The sequence below is a fragment of the Trachypithecus francoisi genome, unplaced genomic scaffold (genome assembly GCF_009764315.1).
Source record: "Trachypithecus francoisi isolate TF-2019V2 unplaced genomic scaffold, Tfra_2.0 Lachesis_group12, whole genome shotgun sequence".
Lineage (NCBI taxonomy): Eukaryota > Metazoa > Chordata > Mammalia > Primates > Cercopithecidae > Trachypithecus > Trachypithecus francoisi.
In genome coordinates, this window is record NW_022681457.1 from 104,080,972 (window position 1) to 104,095,152 (window position 14,181).

The 14,181-nt window shown below is 42.2% G+C and overlaps 1 protein-coding gene across 18 annotated transcripts in view; it reads left to right on the forward strand.

The window, feature by feature from the left end:
• EIF4G3 (eukaryotic translation initiation factor 4 gamma 3) overlaps positions 1–12,752 on the forward strand; it is a 382,044-nt gene extending 369,292 nt beyond the window's left edge. For 13 of the 18 annotated variants that reach the window (XM_033227962.1, XM_033227969.1, XM_033227975.1 and 10 more), the window contains 4 exons: positions 5,158–5,304; positions 6,887–6,968; positions 9,523–9,669; positions 11,737–12,491. In XM_033227962.1, coding sequence (XP_033083853.1) covers positions 5,158–5,304; positions 6,887–6,968; positions 9,523–9,669; positions 11,737–11,918 — 558 coding nt within the window. In that variant the 3' untranslated portion in view covers positions 11,919–12,491. Of the gene's footprint in view, positions 1–5,157; positions 5,305–6,886; positions 6,969–9,522; positions 9,670–11,736 lie in introns of all 18 variants that reach the window. The other 5 variants (XM_033227963.1, XM_033227964.1, XM_033227971.1 and 2 more) reach the window with 3 other exon arrangements.
• Positions 12,753–14,181: the final 1,429 nt, after the last annotated feature.

Genomic DNA, 14,181 nt, shown 5'->3' on the forward strand with positions numbered 1-14,181 from the left:
TTTAAAGCGGAAATAATACCCATTTAACAAAAGAATTCTACAACTATTCAGAATATTGAAGAGGAGCGGGTACTTCTCTAAGGCCAGCATTAGTCTAATACCAAAACCAAAGACATTTCAAAAATCTATAGAGCAATATGTCTCATGAGCATTGAGAAATTGAACAATGAGATCACTTGGACTCTGGAGGGGGAACATCACACACCGGGGCCTATTATCGGGGGGCGGGGGGATGGCATTGGGAGTTAGACCTGATATTTACATCTACAAGGTAATTTGTATTTACATTTACAATGACGAGTTGGTGGGTGCAGCACACCAACATGGCACAGGTATACATATGTAACAAACCTGCACGTTGTGCACATGTACCCTAGAACTTAAAGTATAATAAAAAAAAATTTGAGAAAAAATTCCCAATACAATTTTAGAAAATCAAATCCAACAATATATAATAAGAGTAATACATTATAATAAGGTAGGATTGGCTGGGCATGGTGGCTCATGCCTGTAATCCCAGCACTTTGGGAGGCCGACGTGGGCAGATCACGAGGTCAGGAGTTCGAGACCAGCCTGGCCAACATGGTGAAACTCTGTCTCTACTAAAAATACAAAAATTAGCCAGGTGTGATAGCACGTGCCTGTAATCCCAGCTACTCGGGAGGCTGAGGCAGGAGAATTGCTTGAACCCAGGAGGCAGAAGTTGCAGTGAGCTAAAATCACATTACTGCACTCCAGCTCTGGGTGACAGAGGAAGACTCCGTATCAGGAAAAATACTACTACTACTACTACTACTAATAATAATAATGTAGGATTTATCCCAGAAATGTAAGGTGGGTTTAATACTTGAAAATTGATGTATACATAATAGGGAAGATGGTGAAGTATACATAATAGGGAAGATGGTGAAGTATACATAATAGGGAAGATGGTGAAGTATACATAATAGGGAAGTATACGTAATAGGGAAGGTGGTGAAGCTCCAGGATTCAGTCCCTCCACTGACACAACTATTGAACTGGCAAGATCTGTTAAAGTCAACTGTTTTGGAACTGTGGAGCCTGGTTAAATACATGCATTATCAACACCAGGGAAATGCATGATGAAGAGTCTGATACATTTCAGTGAATTTAGGAATTTTGCATAGAACCTACCAGCACCCAGCCCTGTGGCAGACCGCTAGGAAACTGGCATCACACCATTTCTGGTGCAGCTTGCTGGTGCCAGGTTGAATAATAAGGACTTCATTTTCCAAGGATTGGGGTTGTGTCTTTTAATCTGCCTGGCAGTTGACTGAGAGGCCAGTGCTGGGACTGGCTGTTATTTCAACCCTTTCCGACTAAAGTAGCTTTTAGGGCTGTGACTATCAAAGTATTTCAGCAGTAGTGTTATGGGATCTCTGGGGTGTGGATTTTTTTGGCCAGAAACCTCTGTGACCATGGCACCTTTGCCTGAGTTCTTGTCCTGTGTCCAGGAAGAATGAGGTATGCAAACAAGTGAAGGGTGAAGAAGAGATTTAGTTAGTATTAGAACAGCTCAGAGGAGTGGGTAGTGGATCACGAGGTCAGGAGTTCGAGACCAGCCTGGCCAACATGGTGAAACCCCGTCTCTAATTAAAATACAAAAATTAGCTGGATGTGGTAGCACGCACCTGTGATCCCACGTGCCTGTAATCTGCCATCATGGCTCTGGAGAGGATAACTCCTCTCCACAGGCAAGTCATTTGGACATTTCTGCACGTCTCTGAAGCTCTCAGTGGAGAGGGAAGCTCTCTGCTTGCAGGTCATCTCTGTAGCTCTCAGCAGAGAAGGCACTCTTCTCTGCAGCTGGTCCTCCCATCGTCTCTCTGCCCTCTTTGTCCTCTGGCCATCTTCTGCCCTGCTCTGGCTAAGCCCAGGGCTTTTATACCTCAGAGGGGAGGAAATGCATGGTGATTGGTCCATAGGCAGCCATGGTTGGGCCTGGAAGAGGCACCATGATGCCCCACTCCAGTCTGCTGGACTGGCACCCCAGCCCCCAGCCTTCAGGTCCTCCCTGGCCTGAGGGTGGGGCCTTACTGGGGACCCTGCCCCCTTCTACCCAGGACTCTGTCTACCTCCTGCTGCCATTCATGGCCCTGGGGCTTGGTCCCAACCCCACTCCAAGATCGGAAAGCAGACACCCCTGAGCCTGCAGGGACAGGGGATCCTTCCTGGGACACCTGAGGGTACAGACTGCAGAGATGCCCGGGTCCTGCATGCCTGGGAGGGCAGCCACAGCTGCACCCCAGAGCTCCCACGCCACCAACTCAGAAGACGCAGGGCTCCCCCTTGTCCCGTCTCCTGCCTGCTTTGTGGAACAGGAGGCACAGGTCTGCAGCCGTGGGTCACGCAGCTGCGACAGCACCTAGGAGGGGAGATCCTGCCTGTTCCCTGATCCCCCAGGAACACAGAGAGGCTTGGATCCATAGCTGCAGTTTGGGTGACTCTAGGAGGGCAGGGCTCCTGCCTGTTCCATAGAGCAGGAGGCCTGGGTCTACAGCTGCGGATTGGGTGGCTGCAGTAGCACAGGCAGCTCCCATCCCAACTCAGAAGGGACAGGGCTCCCACCAGCTCCATGCAGTGTATAGCACCAGCTGCGCCTCCCTGCTGCAGCCAGCGTAATGGCAGCAGCCACTGCCATCAATAGTATCTCTGTCTGTCTGTCTGTCTCTCTTTCTCCCCTCTCTCTCTCTCCTCTCCTCTCCCCTCTCTCCTCTTTCCTCCTTCTCTACTCCCTCTCCCTCACTCCTCTTTTTCTTTAAATTTCACTTTTATTTTAAGGTCGGGGTGCATTTGCAGGTTTGTTATATAGGTAAACTTGTGTCATGGGGGTTTGTTGTACAGATTATTTTGTCATCCGGGTATTAGCCTAGTACCTATTATTTTTCCTGATCTTCTCCCTCCTCCCAACCTCTGCCCTCTGATAGGTTCGTGTGTGTTGTTCCACTCTATGTGTCCATGTGTTGTCACCATTTAGCTCCCACCTATGAGTGAGAACACGCAGTATTTGATTTTTTGTTCTTGCATTTGTTCTCGCACCCCTTAGTTCTTGCATCCTTAGTTGGCTAAGGATCACTTGGCCTGGGAGGTCAAGGCTACAGTGAGCCATGATAGTACCACTGCACTGTAACCTGGGCAAAAGAGCAAGACCCTGTCTAAATAAATAAATAAATATGAGACTTCAGTTTAAAAGAAAAAAAAAAGCAATTAGAGGTCAAGGCTGCAGTGAGCCATGCTAGTGCCATTGCACTGTAACTTGGGCGAAAGAGGAAGACTCTGTCTAGATAAATAAATATTTTTTTTCTTTCAGTTTAAAAGAAAAAAAGGCAAAATAATATATACATAATAAAATGAATATATAAAAGTGTTTAGAGTATAGTTTGAAAAATGAGGTTGAAAAAAACTTTTGGCCTGTATCTTGACTTTCGGTTTGCTTAAAGAGCTTATGGCCTTCATGTTGTGCTTTTTTGCGTATATTGGAGCATCATGGATTGGATGTGTAGTTAACCAATACTGAATCAGAAAAATTGTTTGTAATATTGAGCCACGTTTCTAAAACCTTATGGAGCTGGGTGCAGTGGTACACACTGTAGTCTCAGCTGCTCGGGAGGCTGAGGCAGGAGGATCTTTGAGTCCCAGAGTTCAAGTCCAACCTGGCAACATAGTAAGACCCCAAGTCAAAAATAAATAAATAATAAAACCTTATTGGGAAGTATCATTTAGAGATGCTACATAAGTGGTAGAAATGGAACAATCAGATGACAGAATTCAAGACAGTGGTTTTCCCTTTGTGGATTGGGGATAGGGTACAGGACTATACCAGAGTATTCAAGGGTATTAGAGAAAACCTAATGTGAGTAATCCTTAATATATTCATCTTTATGGTTTTTGTATAAAGAAGCCACATGAAGCAAGGCATACCAACATACCTCATTTCTTTAGTCCCTTGAAAATTATGAATAATTTTGATTATAGATTATTTTTTCTTTTTGAGACAGGATCTCGCCCTATTGCCAGGCTGCAGTGCAGTGGCATAGTGACAGCTCACTGCAGCCTCAACCTCCCATGCTCAAGCAGTCCTCCCATCTCAGCCTCCTGAATAGCTGGGACCACAGGCCCACGCCACAACACCTGGCTAATTTTGGTATTTGTTTTGGTAGAGACGGGGTTTTGCCATGTTGCCCAGGCTGGTCTCAAACTCCTGGACTCATACACTCCTCCTGCCTTGGCCTCCCAAAGTGCTGGGATTAATGGCATGAGCCACTGCACCCAGACTGATTATAGATTTTTTAAAACTACGTATCTACGTGCTAAACACTTATAGCATCATTTCTCACACCTATATTCAAAATGGCCATAACTTAACAAAGCCAAAACTATCGAGTTTTGATACCAATACTAATATTAAACCATAGGTTTAATATTAACCTAATATTAACCTATCAAGTTTGCTGAGTAGCAATACTAATATTAAACCATAGGTTGCAGAAAGGGAGTGAAACTTTAGCCTTTTCTAGGGCTCCTATCCTGCCTTAAAGAGCTACGTTGCAGCTAAGGGGAAGATTGAAGCTCAAGGGGAAGATTGGTTATTTGCATGTAACCATAGCCTAGAGATAATTATAGGGGGTTTATTTCCTTCCTTTTTAAGATACACAGTATGAGAAGTTGAAAAATATTCAGAAGGATAGTGGACTACAGTCTTTCAAAACTATAATACAAACAGGTTGGGCGTGGTGAGTCATGCCTGTAATCCCAGTACTTTGGGAGGCCAAGGAGGGCGGATTGCTTGAGCTCAGGAGCTCGAGACCAGCCTGGGAAACATGGCGAGACCCCTTCTCTACTAAAAATACAAAAAAATAGCCAAGTGTGGTGGTGCAGGTCTGGAGTCCCGGCTATTCAGGAGGCTGAGGTGGGAGGATTGCTTGAGCCCGTGACGTGAAAGTTGCAGTGAGCCAAACTCCAGCCTGGGTGACAGAGCAAGACCCTATCTCAGAAAAGAAACAACTACAAACATAAAATAGCCTCTGCTGATCATTCTGATTCCGTGTAAAAGAGAAGACATAACCCATGACTTTGTTCTTCTCTCAGGATGATAACATAGAATTATATTAATATGTTCCTCCTTTTATGTTTCAGAAGTTGGACTTCATAGAGTCTGACAGTCCCTGTTCCTCTGAAGCACTTTCAAAGAAAGAATTGTCTGCCGAAGAGCTATATAAGCGACTCGAGAAACTCATTATTGAGGACAAAGCGAATGATGAACAGATCTTTGATTGGGTAGAGGTATAAAGACTATGTCACCTTCCCTGATATCTCTGCAGGAAAGATTCTTGTGGGATCCCCTTAATTCGCTTACCTATCTGTTCACTTCATGAGTTTTTAACCTTAATGATACTAGTTTTTAAATGCTTTTGTTTTGCCATCCTTAGAAAAGAGTAATATTTTTCTCACCACTTAAAGGGGTTAAGTAATGCTTGAGATTAACTTTAATTCACATTAAAATTCAGATGAAAAAGCAGTATTGGCACATGTAAAAATAGTTACATGCTTCTGAGTAAGTAGTCATTAAAATACACTGCAGTCGTGGCGTCGTTCTTTCATAGATTGAGTAGATTATCTTAATATGGATTATTTATTGGTGAATAAAATATGTTTTTAAGTGGTTGTACTTCCAAATGTACAAGTACTTAACACGGTGTAATTGAATGAGTAGAGGATAGGCAGTGGGGGGGACCCTGAAAAGTAAATACTGCTCATTCAAATATTTGCATATAGAACTGGCAATAGCCAAATTATTTTTCAATGAATCGGACTTTTAATTTTAGCAAGAATGTGCAAAAATGTGACTCATGTGGTCCGGCATGATGGCTCATGCCTGTAATCCCAGCACTTTGAGAGGCCAAGGTGGGCAGATCACAAGGTCAGGAGTTTGAGACTAGCCTGGCCAGCATAGTGAAACATCTCTACTAAAAGTACTAAAAAATTAGCTGGGCATGGTGGCAGGCGCCTGTAGTCCCAGCTACTCGGGAAGCTGAGGCAGGAGAATCGCTTGAACCTGGGAGGCAGAGGTTACAGTGAGGTGAGATCGCACCACTGCACTCCAGCCTGCGTGACAGTGTGAGACACTGTCTCAAAAAAAAAAAAAAAAAAGTGACTCATCTATTGTTCTTACTGCCAGATTGGTCCTGATTTTCAGGAGGATAATTTCTCTGGTGTGCAAGGATATCTTTTTTTGTTTTTCGGTTTTTTTTGAGATGGAGTTTTGCTCTTGTCGCCCAGTCTGAAGTACAGTGGTACAATCTTGGCTCACTGCAGCCTCCACCTCCCAGGTTCAAACGATTCTCCTGCCTCAGCCTCTGCCTGCCACCATGCCTGGCTGATTTTTGTGTTTTTAGTAGAGACAACGGTTTCATCATATTGGCCAGGCTGGTCTCAAACTCCTGACCTCAGGTGATCCGCCCTCTTCAGCCTCCCAAAGCGCTGGGATTACAGGCATGAGCCACTGCAATGGGCCTGTATTTTGTTTTCTCGAGACTAGGTCTTGCTCTGTCACCCATGCTGTAGTACAGTGGTGCAGTCATAGCTTACTGCAGCCTCAAACTCTTGGGGTCAAGCAGTCCTCCCACCTTAGTCTCCCAGGTAGCTGGGAACACAGGCACAGGCATGTGCCACAATACCCAGCCTTTTTTTTTTTTTTTTTTTTTGTAGAGATAGGGTCTCACTATATTGCCCAGACTGGTCTCAACTCCTAGCCTCAAGTGATCCTCCTGTCTCGGCCTCCCAAAGTGTTGGGATTACAGGCATGAGCCTCTGTGCCTGGCTGAGCAAGGTTATCTTTAATTGTTTTATTTCTTTTTGACTTCAGGCTAATCTAGACGAAAGCCAGATGAGTTCACCTACATTCCTTAGAGCTTTAATGACTGCTGTTTGTAAAGCAGCTATTATAGGTAAGTAACATTTCTGAAGGCAGCTCATAACATCTGAAATCCCCATTATGTCAACTACTAAGTATACAGTTTGATTTTACATTGTTTTCAAAACTTGACCTATGTAGCTCACTTTTCTGTGCGCTGTCCTTTCTGTCTGTGATGCGTGGTTGTCTCAAGTGTGGAGACAAATAGCTGTTCCGCTACAGAGAACCCAGATCTAACCAGCCACCACATGCCTTGCATGCTCCTTGGGTGGTTTTTTACTACGTTGTGTGTAGCTTTTTCTTCATCTTTTCACCTCTAACATTCAGGGCTGCTGCTTCCTTCCAATCATGAATTACAATGAATGGGTTGAATATTCTTAATCTAATTATCAGTATAGGGTTATTCTCATCAAAAAAGTCATTTTATGTAAGTACATATACGAAGAAAAAAATACCAAGAGTTTGTCCTGTTCTTCATTGACTTTATTTTATATGATAAGACACTTTTATTGGTTTATAAATTGTTAATATTGATAGGATTAGGATCAGTAGAAATCCTAAATATTCCAAGCTGTATACAATATTTAACATTATTCCATGAAGACATCTCTTCAGTTTCAAATAGAAATTCATACTTCTGTCACTGGAGTGAGAAAAAACAATTCATCAGCACAAAAGGTGTCTCAGAATTTCAAGTCTGTCTGTATTATTTTTGAAGATAGCTTCCTGCCACTTAATAGAGCTTCAGAATTGTAACTTAAGATTTGCAATGAATTTATTTTCAATGTTCTTTAATGAGATAAATAACAAAGCTAAGTAGAAAGTCTTCATGAAATTCTTAAAAATCATTTTCAGTATCCATAGAACCATCATAAGACTTTCATGTTTTAAAATTTGAGTTGGGAAGTCCAAAAGCTGTTGGTTTTTGTTTTCTTGAGATGGTGGGGGTCACTGTGTTGCCCAGGCTGGACCTGAACTCCTGGGCTTAAGGGATCCTATCGCCTCAGCCTCTTGAGTAGCTAGAATTACAGGCCTGAGCCATGAGGCCCAGCACAAAATCTGCTTTTAAAAACAAAATTGTGTCTTAGTGATAACTTACAGATAATATAAGCCCTTATGTGTCTTCACACTGAGGATGCTTTTCATTTCTCAGCCCCTTTTTATGATTCCTTTCCCTCAAAAGGCCTGGATTAGGTTTGCTATCTGCCACTGCCACAGTTCATTTTTATCCTAGTAATAACAAAATGGTTCCAATTATTTTACCCTTCTGAAAAGATTTGTATTAAGTGTCGCTTTAATTTCCTTTTCTAATGTTGCTTTTTTTAAGTACTCACTTGAAATTCCTACTCTATGTTTCAGTTATTTTTGATTGACAAATTATGATTATATATGTTTATGGGGTACAATGTGATGTTTTGATATATGTGTCCAATGTGGAATGATTGAATCAAATTAATTAACATACCTATCACCTCACCTTTTTTTTTTTTTTTTTTTTTTGAGACGGAGTCTCGCTCTGTCGCTCAGGCTGGAGTGCAGTGGCCGGATCTCAGTTCACTGCAAGCTCCGCATCCTGGGTTTATGCCATTCTCCTGGCTCAGCCTCCCCAGTAGCTGGGATTACAGGTGCCCGCCACCTCGCCCGGCTAGTTTTTTGTATTTTTTAGTAGAGACGGGGTTTCACAGTGTTAGCCAGGATGGTCTCGATCTCCTGACCTCGTGATCCGCCCGTCTTGGCCTCCCAAAGTGCTGGGATTACAGGCTTGAGCCACTGCACCCGGCCCACCTCACCTTTTTTTATAAGACATTTGATTAATTTTGTTTTTGTAGTTTGTCATAAAACCACTGTCACCGTTTCATTATAATTAAAGATAATTGGGTATGCTACTCCTGAGGGAAACCAGCATTCAAAATGCATCCCCCTCCATGTTTTTTATTATTTGTGAGAGAATGTCTCATTAATAATTTCAGAGCATTTTGGATTTCAAAATATTTGCCTTAGACCTTCTTGCCTCTTCTCTTGTAGAGCCATATGGGTCCTTTGTACTCAGAAAATTGAAAATGAGCCAAGTGCAGTGGCTCATGCCTGTAATCCTACCATTTTGGGAGGCCAAGGCAGAAGGATTGCTTGAACCTAGGAGTTCAAGACCAGCTTGGGCAATATAGTGATACCTTGTCTCTATTATTTAAAAAACTAAAAATTAAGAAGAAGAAGAAGAGGCCAGGAGTGGTGGCTCATGCCTGTAATCCAAGCAGTTTGGGAGGCTGAGGCAGGTGGATTGCCTGAGGTCAGGAGTTCGAGACAAGCCTGACCAACATTGTGAAACCCCATCTCTGCTAAAAATACACAAAAAGATCAGTCAGGCATGGTGGCAAGCGCCTGTAGTCCCAGCAACTTGGGAGGCTGAGACAGGATAATCGCTTGAACCTGGGAGACAGAGGTTGCAGTGAGCTGAGATCATGCCACTGCACTCCAGCCTGGGCGATAGAGTGAGACTCTGTCTCACAAGAAAAAAGAAAGAAAGAAAATTAAAGATAATTCTATGTTAACTCCTTAAATGTAATTCCTAGTTCTTCTATCATCTTTAGCCGACTCTTCTACCTTCAGAGTGGACACTGCTGTTATCAAGCAGAGAGTGCCGATCTTACTCAAGTACCTAGACTCAGATACAGAGAAGGAACTGCAAGCACTTTATGCACTACAAGCATCGATAGTAAAACTCGATCAACCTGCCAGTAAGTTTATCTCATGTTACAGTTAATCCAACCAATGAGTGAGATTTATCCAAGCCAGGACTTAGAGATGATTTAGGGTTTGAACATTGGACAATAAAAGAATCACTAATAACAAAAACTCATATAACTAACTTTAATAAATCTGAATTTGGCCAGGTGCAGTGGCTTGCGCCTGTAATCCCAGCACTTTGGGAGGCCATGGTGGGCAGATCACTTGAGGTCGAGTGTTCAAGACCAGCCTGGCCATCATGGTGAAACCCCATCCCTACTAAAAATACAGAAATTGGCCAGGCACAGTGGCTCACGACTGTAATCCCAGCACTTTAGGAGGCTGAGGCGGATGGATCATGAGGTCAGGAGATTGAGACCATCCTGGCTAACATGGTGAAACCCTATCTCTACTAAAAATAGAAAACATTAGCTTGGTGTGGTGGCATACGTCTGTAATGCCAGCTACTTGGTAGGCTGAAGCAGGAGAATCGCTTGAACACAGGAGGCGGAGGTTACAGTGATCCAAGATCACGCCACTGCACTCCAGCCTGGCGACAGAGCGAGACTCTGTCTCAAAAAAAAAATACAAAAATACAAAAATGGGCTAGGTGGCGTGTGCCTGTAGTCCCAGCTACTCAGGAATCTGAGGCAAGAGAATTACTTGAACCTGGGAGGCGGAGTTTGCAGTGAGCCAAGATTGTGTCACTGCACTCCAGCCTGGGCAACAGAGCAAGACTCCATCCAAAAAAAAAAAAGAATTTGTTATATGCTCGTATGAAAAAATCACAACAAGAAAACTATTTAGATTAGGTTATTTCATCCCCATTCCAGGGCAGGCCTAACAAAACTTTCTACAATGATGGAAGTATATTCATACCATTGAGTATGGTAACCATGAGCCACATGTGGCAATTCTATACTTAAATGTGTCTGTTGTGACTTAGGAACTGAATTATTGACTTTAAATTTAAATAGCCATGTTTGGCTAGTAGCTTCCATATTGGACATCACAGGTCTAGGGCATGAAGATGGTTGATGATGTTGAGGATGATACTCTAGAATCTTTAGACACCCAACAAAGACCCTAAGTATAGTTCATTTACCATGGTATATTTACTAAGGAGTTTCAGAATAGTTTTTAGTTAAGTGTTGTGATTAATTCTTGGCTAATGAAACAAAGTAACCTGTACACTTAAGTCTTAGTGATACTTAGTGTTAACTAATGATTTTTATTACATCTCGAAAATTCAGTTGGAATTTGTTAAAAGTGGGCAGTACATAGCTATGAAAGATAGCACTCAAGTAGTTCTTTGGTACTTCCTTAGTTTTGCTTTTGTAAAATTCCTTCTTCCCTAGTCCTGCTGAATCGCTCTGGGAGATAAAGGAAAAGATCAAAGCAAATTATCCTTATAGTGTAATTGAAGAGACAATCTACCGTGAATCAGATAATTTGATAATATTAGCTTGACTAATATAATTACAAAGATAAATCTTTAAAAAAAGGCTGAGGCATGTGGATCACCTGAGGTCAGGAGTTTGAGACCAGCCTGGCCAACATGGTGAAACCCTGTCTCTACTTAAAATACAAAAATTAGCTGATCGTGGTGGCGGGTGCCTGTAATACCAGGTACTTGGGAGGCTGAGGCAGGAAAATTGCTTAAATCCAGGCAGGTGCCTGTAATCCCAGGTACTTGGGAGGCTGAGGCAGGAAAGTTGCTTAAACCCACGAGGTGGAGGTTGCAGTGAGCCAAGATCACACCACTGCACTCCAGCCTGGGGACAGAACAAGATTGTCTCTCAAAAAAAAAAACAAAAACAAAAAAGAAAGGAAGTTCAAATTGAACAAAATAATAGGAATAAAAAATAATTTAGACTGCTTCAATATTTTTTTCCTCTTCTTTGAACAAGGTGTTGGGCTGTTTATACTGTCAAGAGCAAGTATGGTGAATTGTCATTATTGCTTTTTTCTGGGGGAATTAATGCACATTTATTCAGTCATTCATTAGTTTGAAATACATTCTTTTCCTCATAACTACAGTGTCCCAAAGCTTATAGTTTATTTTCACCTCCTTGCAGATTTGCTGCGAATGTTTTTTGATTGCCTGTATGATGAGGAGGTGATCTCTGAGGATGCCTTCTACAAATGGGAGAGCAGCAAGGACCCTGCAGAGCAGAATGGGAAGGGCGTGGCCCTGAAATCTGTCACGGCATTCTTCACGTGGCTGCGGGAAGCAGAAGAGGAGTCTGAGGATAACTAAAACTTCAAATACACAAAACGAAACAAAAGAAACAATTTAAGTATTTTTTTAAAAAGTTTCACGTCTTCGCCAATCACAGTGCAGCAAGGCCAATTCTCGCAGAAACCCCCACGTGTGCACGAGTGGGAGGGGGAAAGAGAAAAAAAGGTGATCATGGAGGAAAAAGGTACTGGAAAAAAGTAGACTTCAAACCTTAGGGCGGGAGCACTAAAACCAAAATACATGTATTATTTATAGAAAATATTTTCTGTTTTAATCTTTTCTTTTTAAACAAGGACTAAAAAAAAATGTTTAGCAAAAAAAAAAAAAGTTGAGAACTTTTAATTTATTTTAAGGACTGCAAATGCCAGTGTAATTTTTTAATTTGCAGTTTCTGTAAACAACTTGTATAATAGAAAAGCAGAGAAATAAATTTCCCTCCCCTTCAAGATGCACCTCATGTTTGTTTTAAGGTATAGCATTTAGTCCAGATTTGAGAAAGTTTGGGGTGAACAAGGTAAGAAAGATTTTTTTTTTTTTTGGCATCAAATCTTTCTGCCTGCCTCTCAGCTTGCTTCAGAAAATTTAAAAAATCACAATAGTAATCAAAACATACATAACATTGAAACAGAAGGAAATGCTGTGGACCACAGAACTCCAAGAATTGTTTTAAACAAAAAAGTGCTACCCTGAGAAAAGTACTCTTAATACTCTTGAAATCTTTAGAGCAACTTTAAGGCTTGTAAATACATAGAACAAATATTTAAAAAAACAAAAAGAAATTGACTCAATACTATTTCTTTTCACTTTGAAAATATAAAGAACAAAATAAAGACAAACATTGCAAGTTTAAAAGAAAGTAAAGTGACTTCTCCTTTGGACAGCTGCTGCACGTGTGCCCATTCCTGGGGGTGCTGTCTGGCTATTTATTGTCTAATTCAAATCACTCCTGAGGTGAGAGAGAGAAAACGAGAGAGAGTGAGAGTGTGTGTGTGTGCGTGTGTGCGCACGTATGTGCATGCACATGTATGTATGTATACGTCTCTGCTCGCTGAAAAGGCAAGCTACTTTGTGGGTAAGGAGGGCACTCGTGCTTGGGTGGGAATGCCCCACTGGGAGTCCAGTGAAACTTATTGCCAACACTAACTAGAAATTCATTCAGGACAGTAAACCTCAGGGCAGTCCTTTAGATAACTACGTTTTCCACTGTATGTATCAGGACTCAGGACAATAATTCACTTTGAGACTGCCACTACCACTGATTTTAAAATCTTCCATCAATTGCCTGCAATGCTTAAGAAACCCAAAGATGTCCTCTAAAGAATGAATAAAACCAAAAGCTATGTTATGCTTTTACAAAAGTGGGGGTGGGATTTTTATGAAAGTAGGGGTGGGGTTTAAAATCAAACCAATACCATGTATGAAAATCACATTGTCTGCCAACTCCAACCTCATTCAAGGCATTCTGGTGAGTATAAAGCTAACTGTGGGCCTCTGCTTTGGCCTCTGCTTCTCCTACAGATATTGGAGTGCTGTGCTTTCTAATTTTCCCACCCTTTCATGGAGTCGCAGTCTCTACAGATGGTTTTCCATTTCAGTTGTTTGTGGGCCATCAGTGTATTTATGAAGAAAGCCAGACTACTCCCAGATAAGTAGTCTTTGTGTTTTGTATCTGGATAACAAGAGATTTCTGCTGGCTTCTGTCTCTGAAGAAATATCCACATTAAGAGACTTGGCAAGACTTGTGAAACACAAGAACAAAATTTTCTATAGCAATAAAATGTTTTTCTGAAGTGTAGCTGAACACAAGACAAGATCCCACTACATAAGCCCACAGAGGCCATTTTTCAGTGGTGCAATGCTGTATGCCAGTGGTCCCCAATGCACAACCTAGATCCCTCGCATGTGCAGTTCACAACGGGGGTCATGCTCCTATGAGAGTCTAATGCCCCCGTTGATGTGACAGGAGGCGGAGCTCAGGTGGAAATGCTCACTCACCACTCACCTGTGCAGCCCAGTTCCTAACAGGTCACAGACCAGTACGTGCCGTTGGCCCAGGGGTTGGGGACCCCTGCTGTATGCTGCTTTTGTTTTGTTTTGAGACAGGGTCTTGCTGAGTAAACAAACTCCAGAATCCAAGTGCAGAGGATTATGATCAAGGACTCTTTTCTGAGTGATGGAAGTTTTTAGAAGGTATTGACAGCACTCACGGGTTGAGGGAGGGGGGTTTGGCGGAATACAGGGTGGTAACTGCCTCTTGAGAATCAGTAGCTGTTTTTTGCAG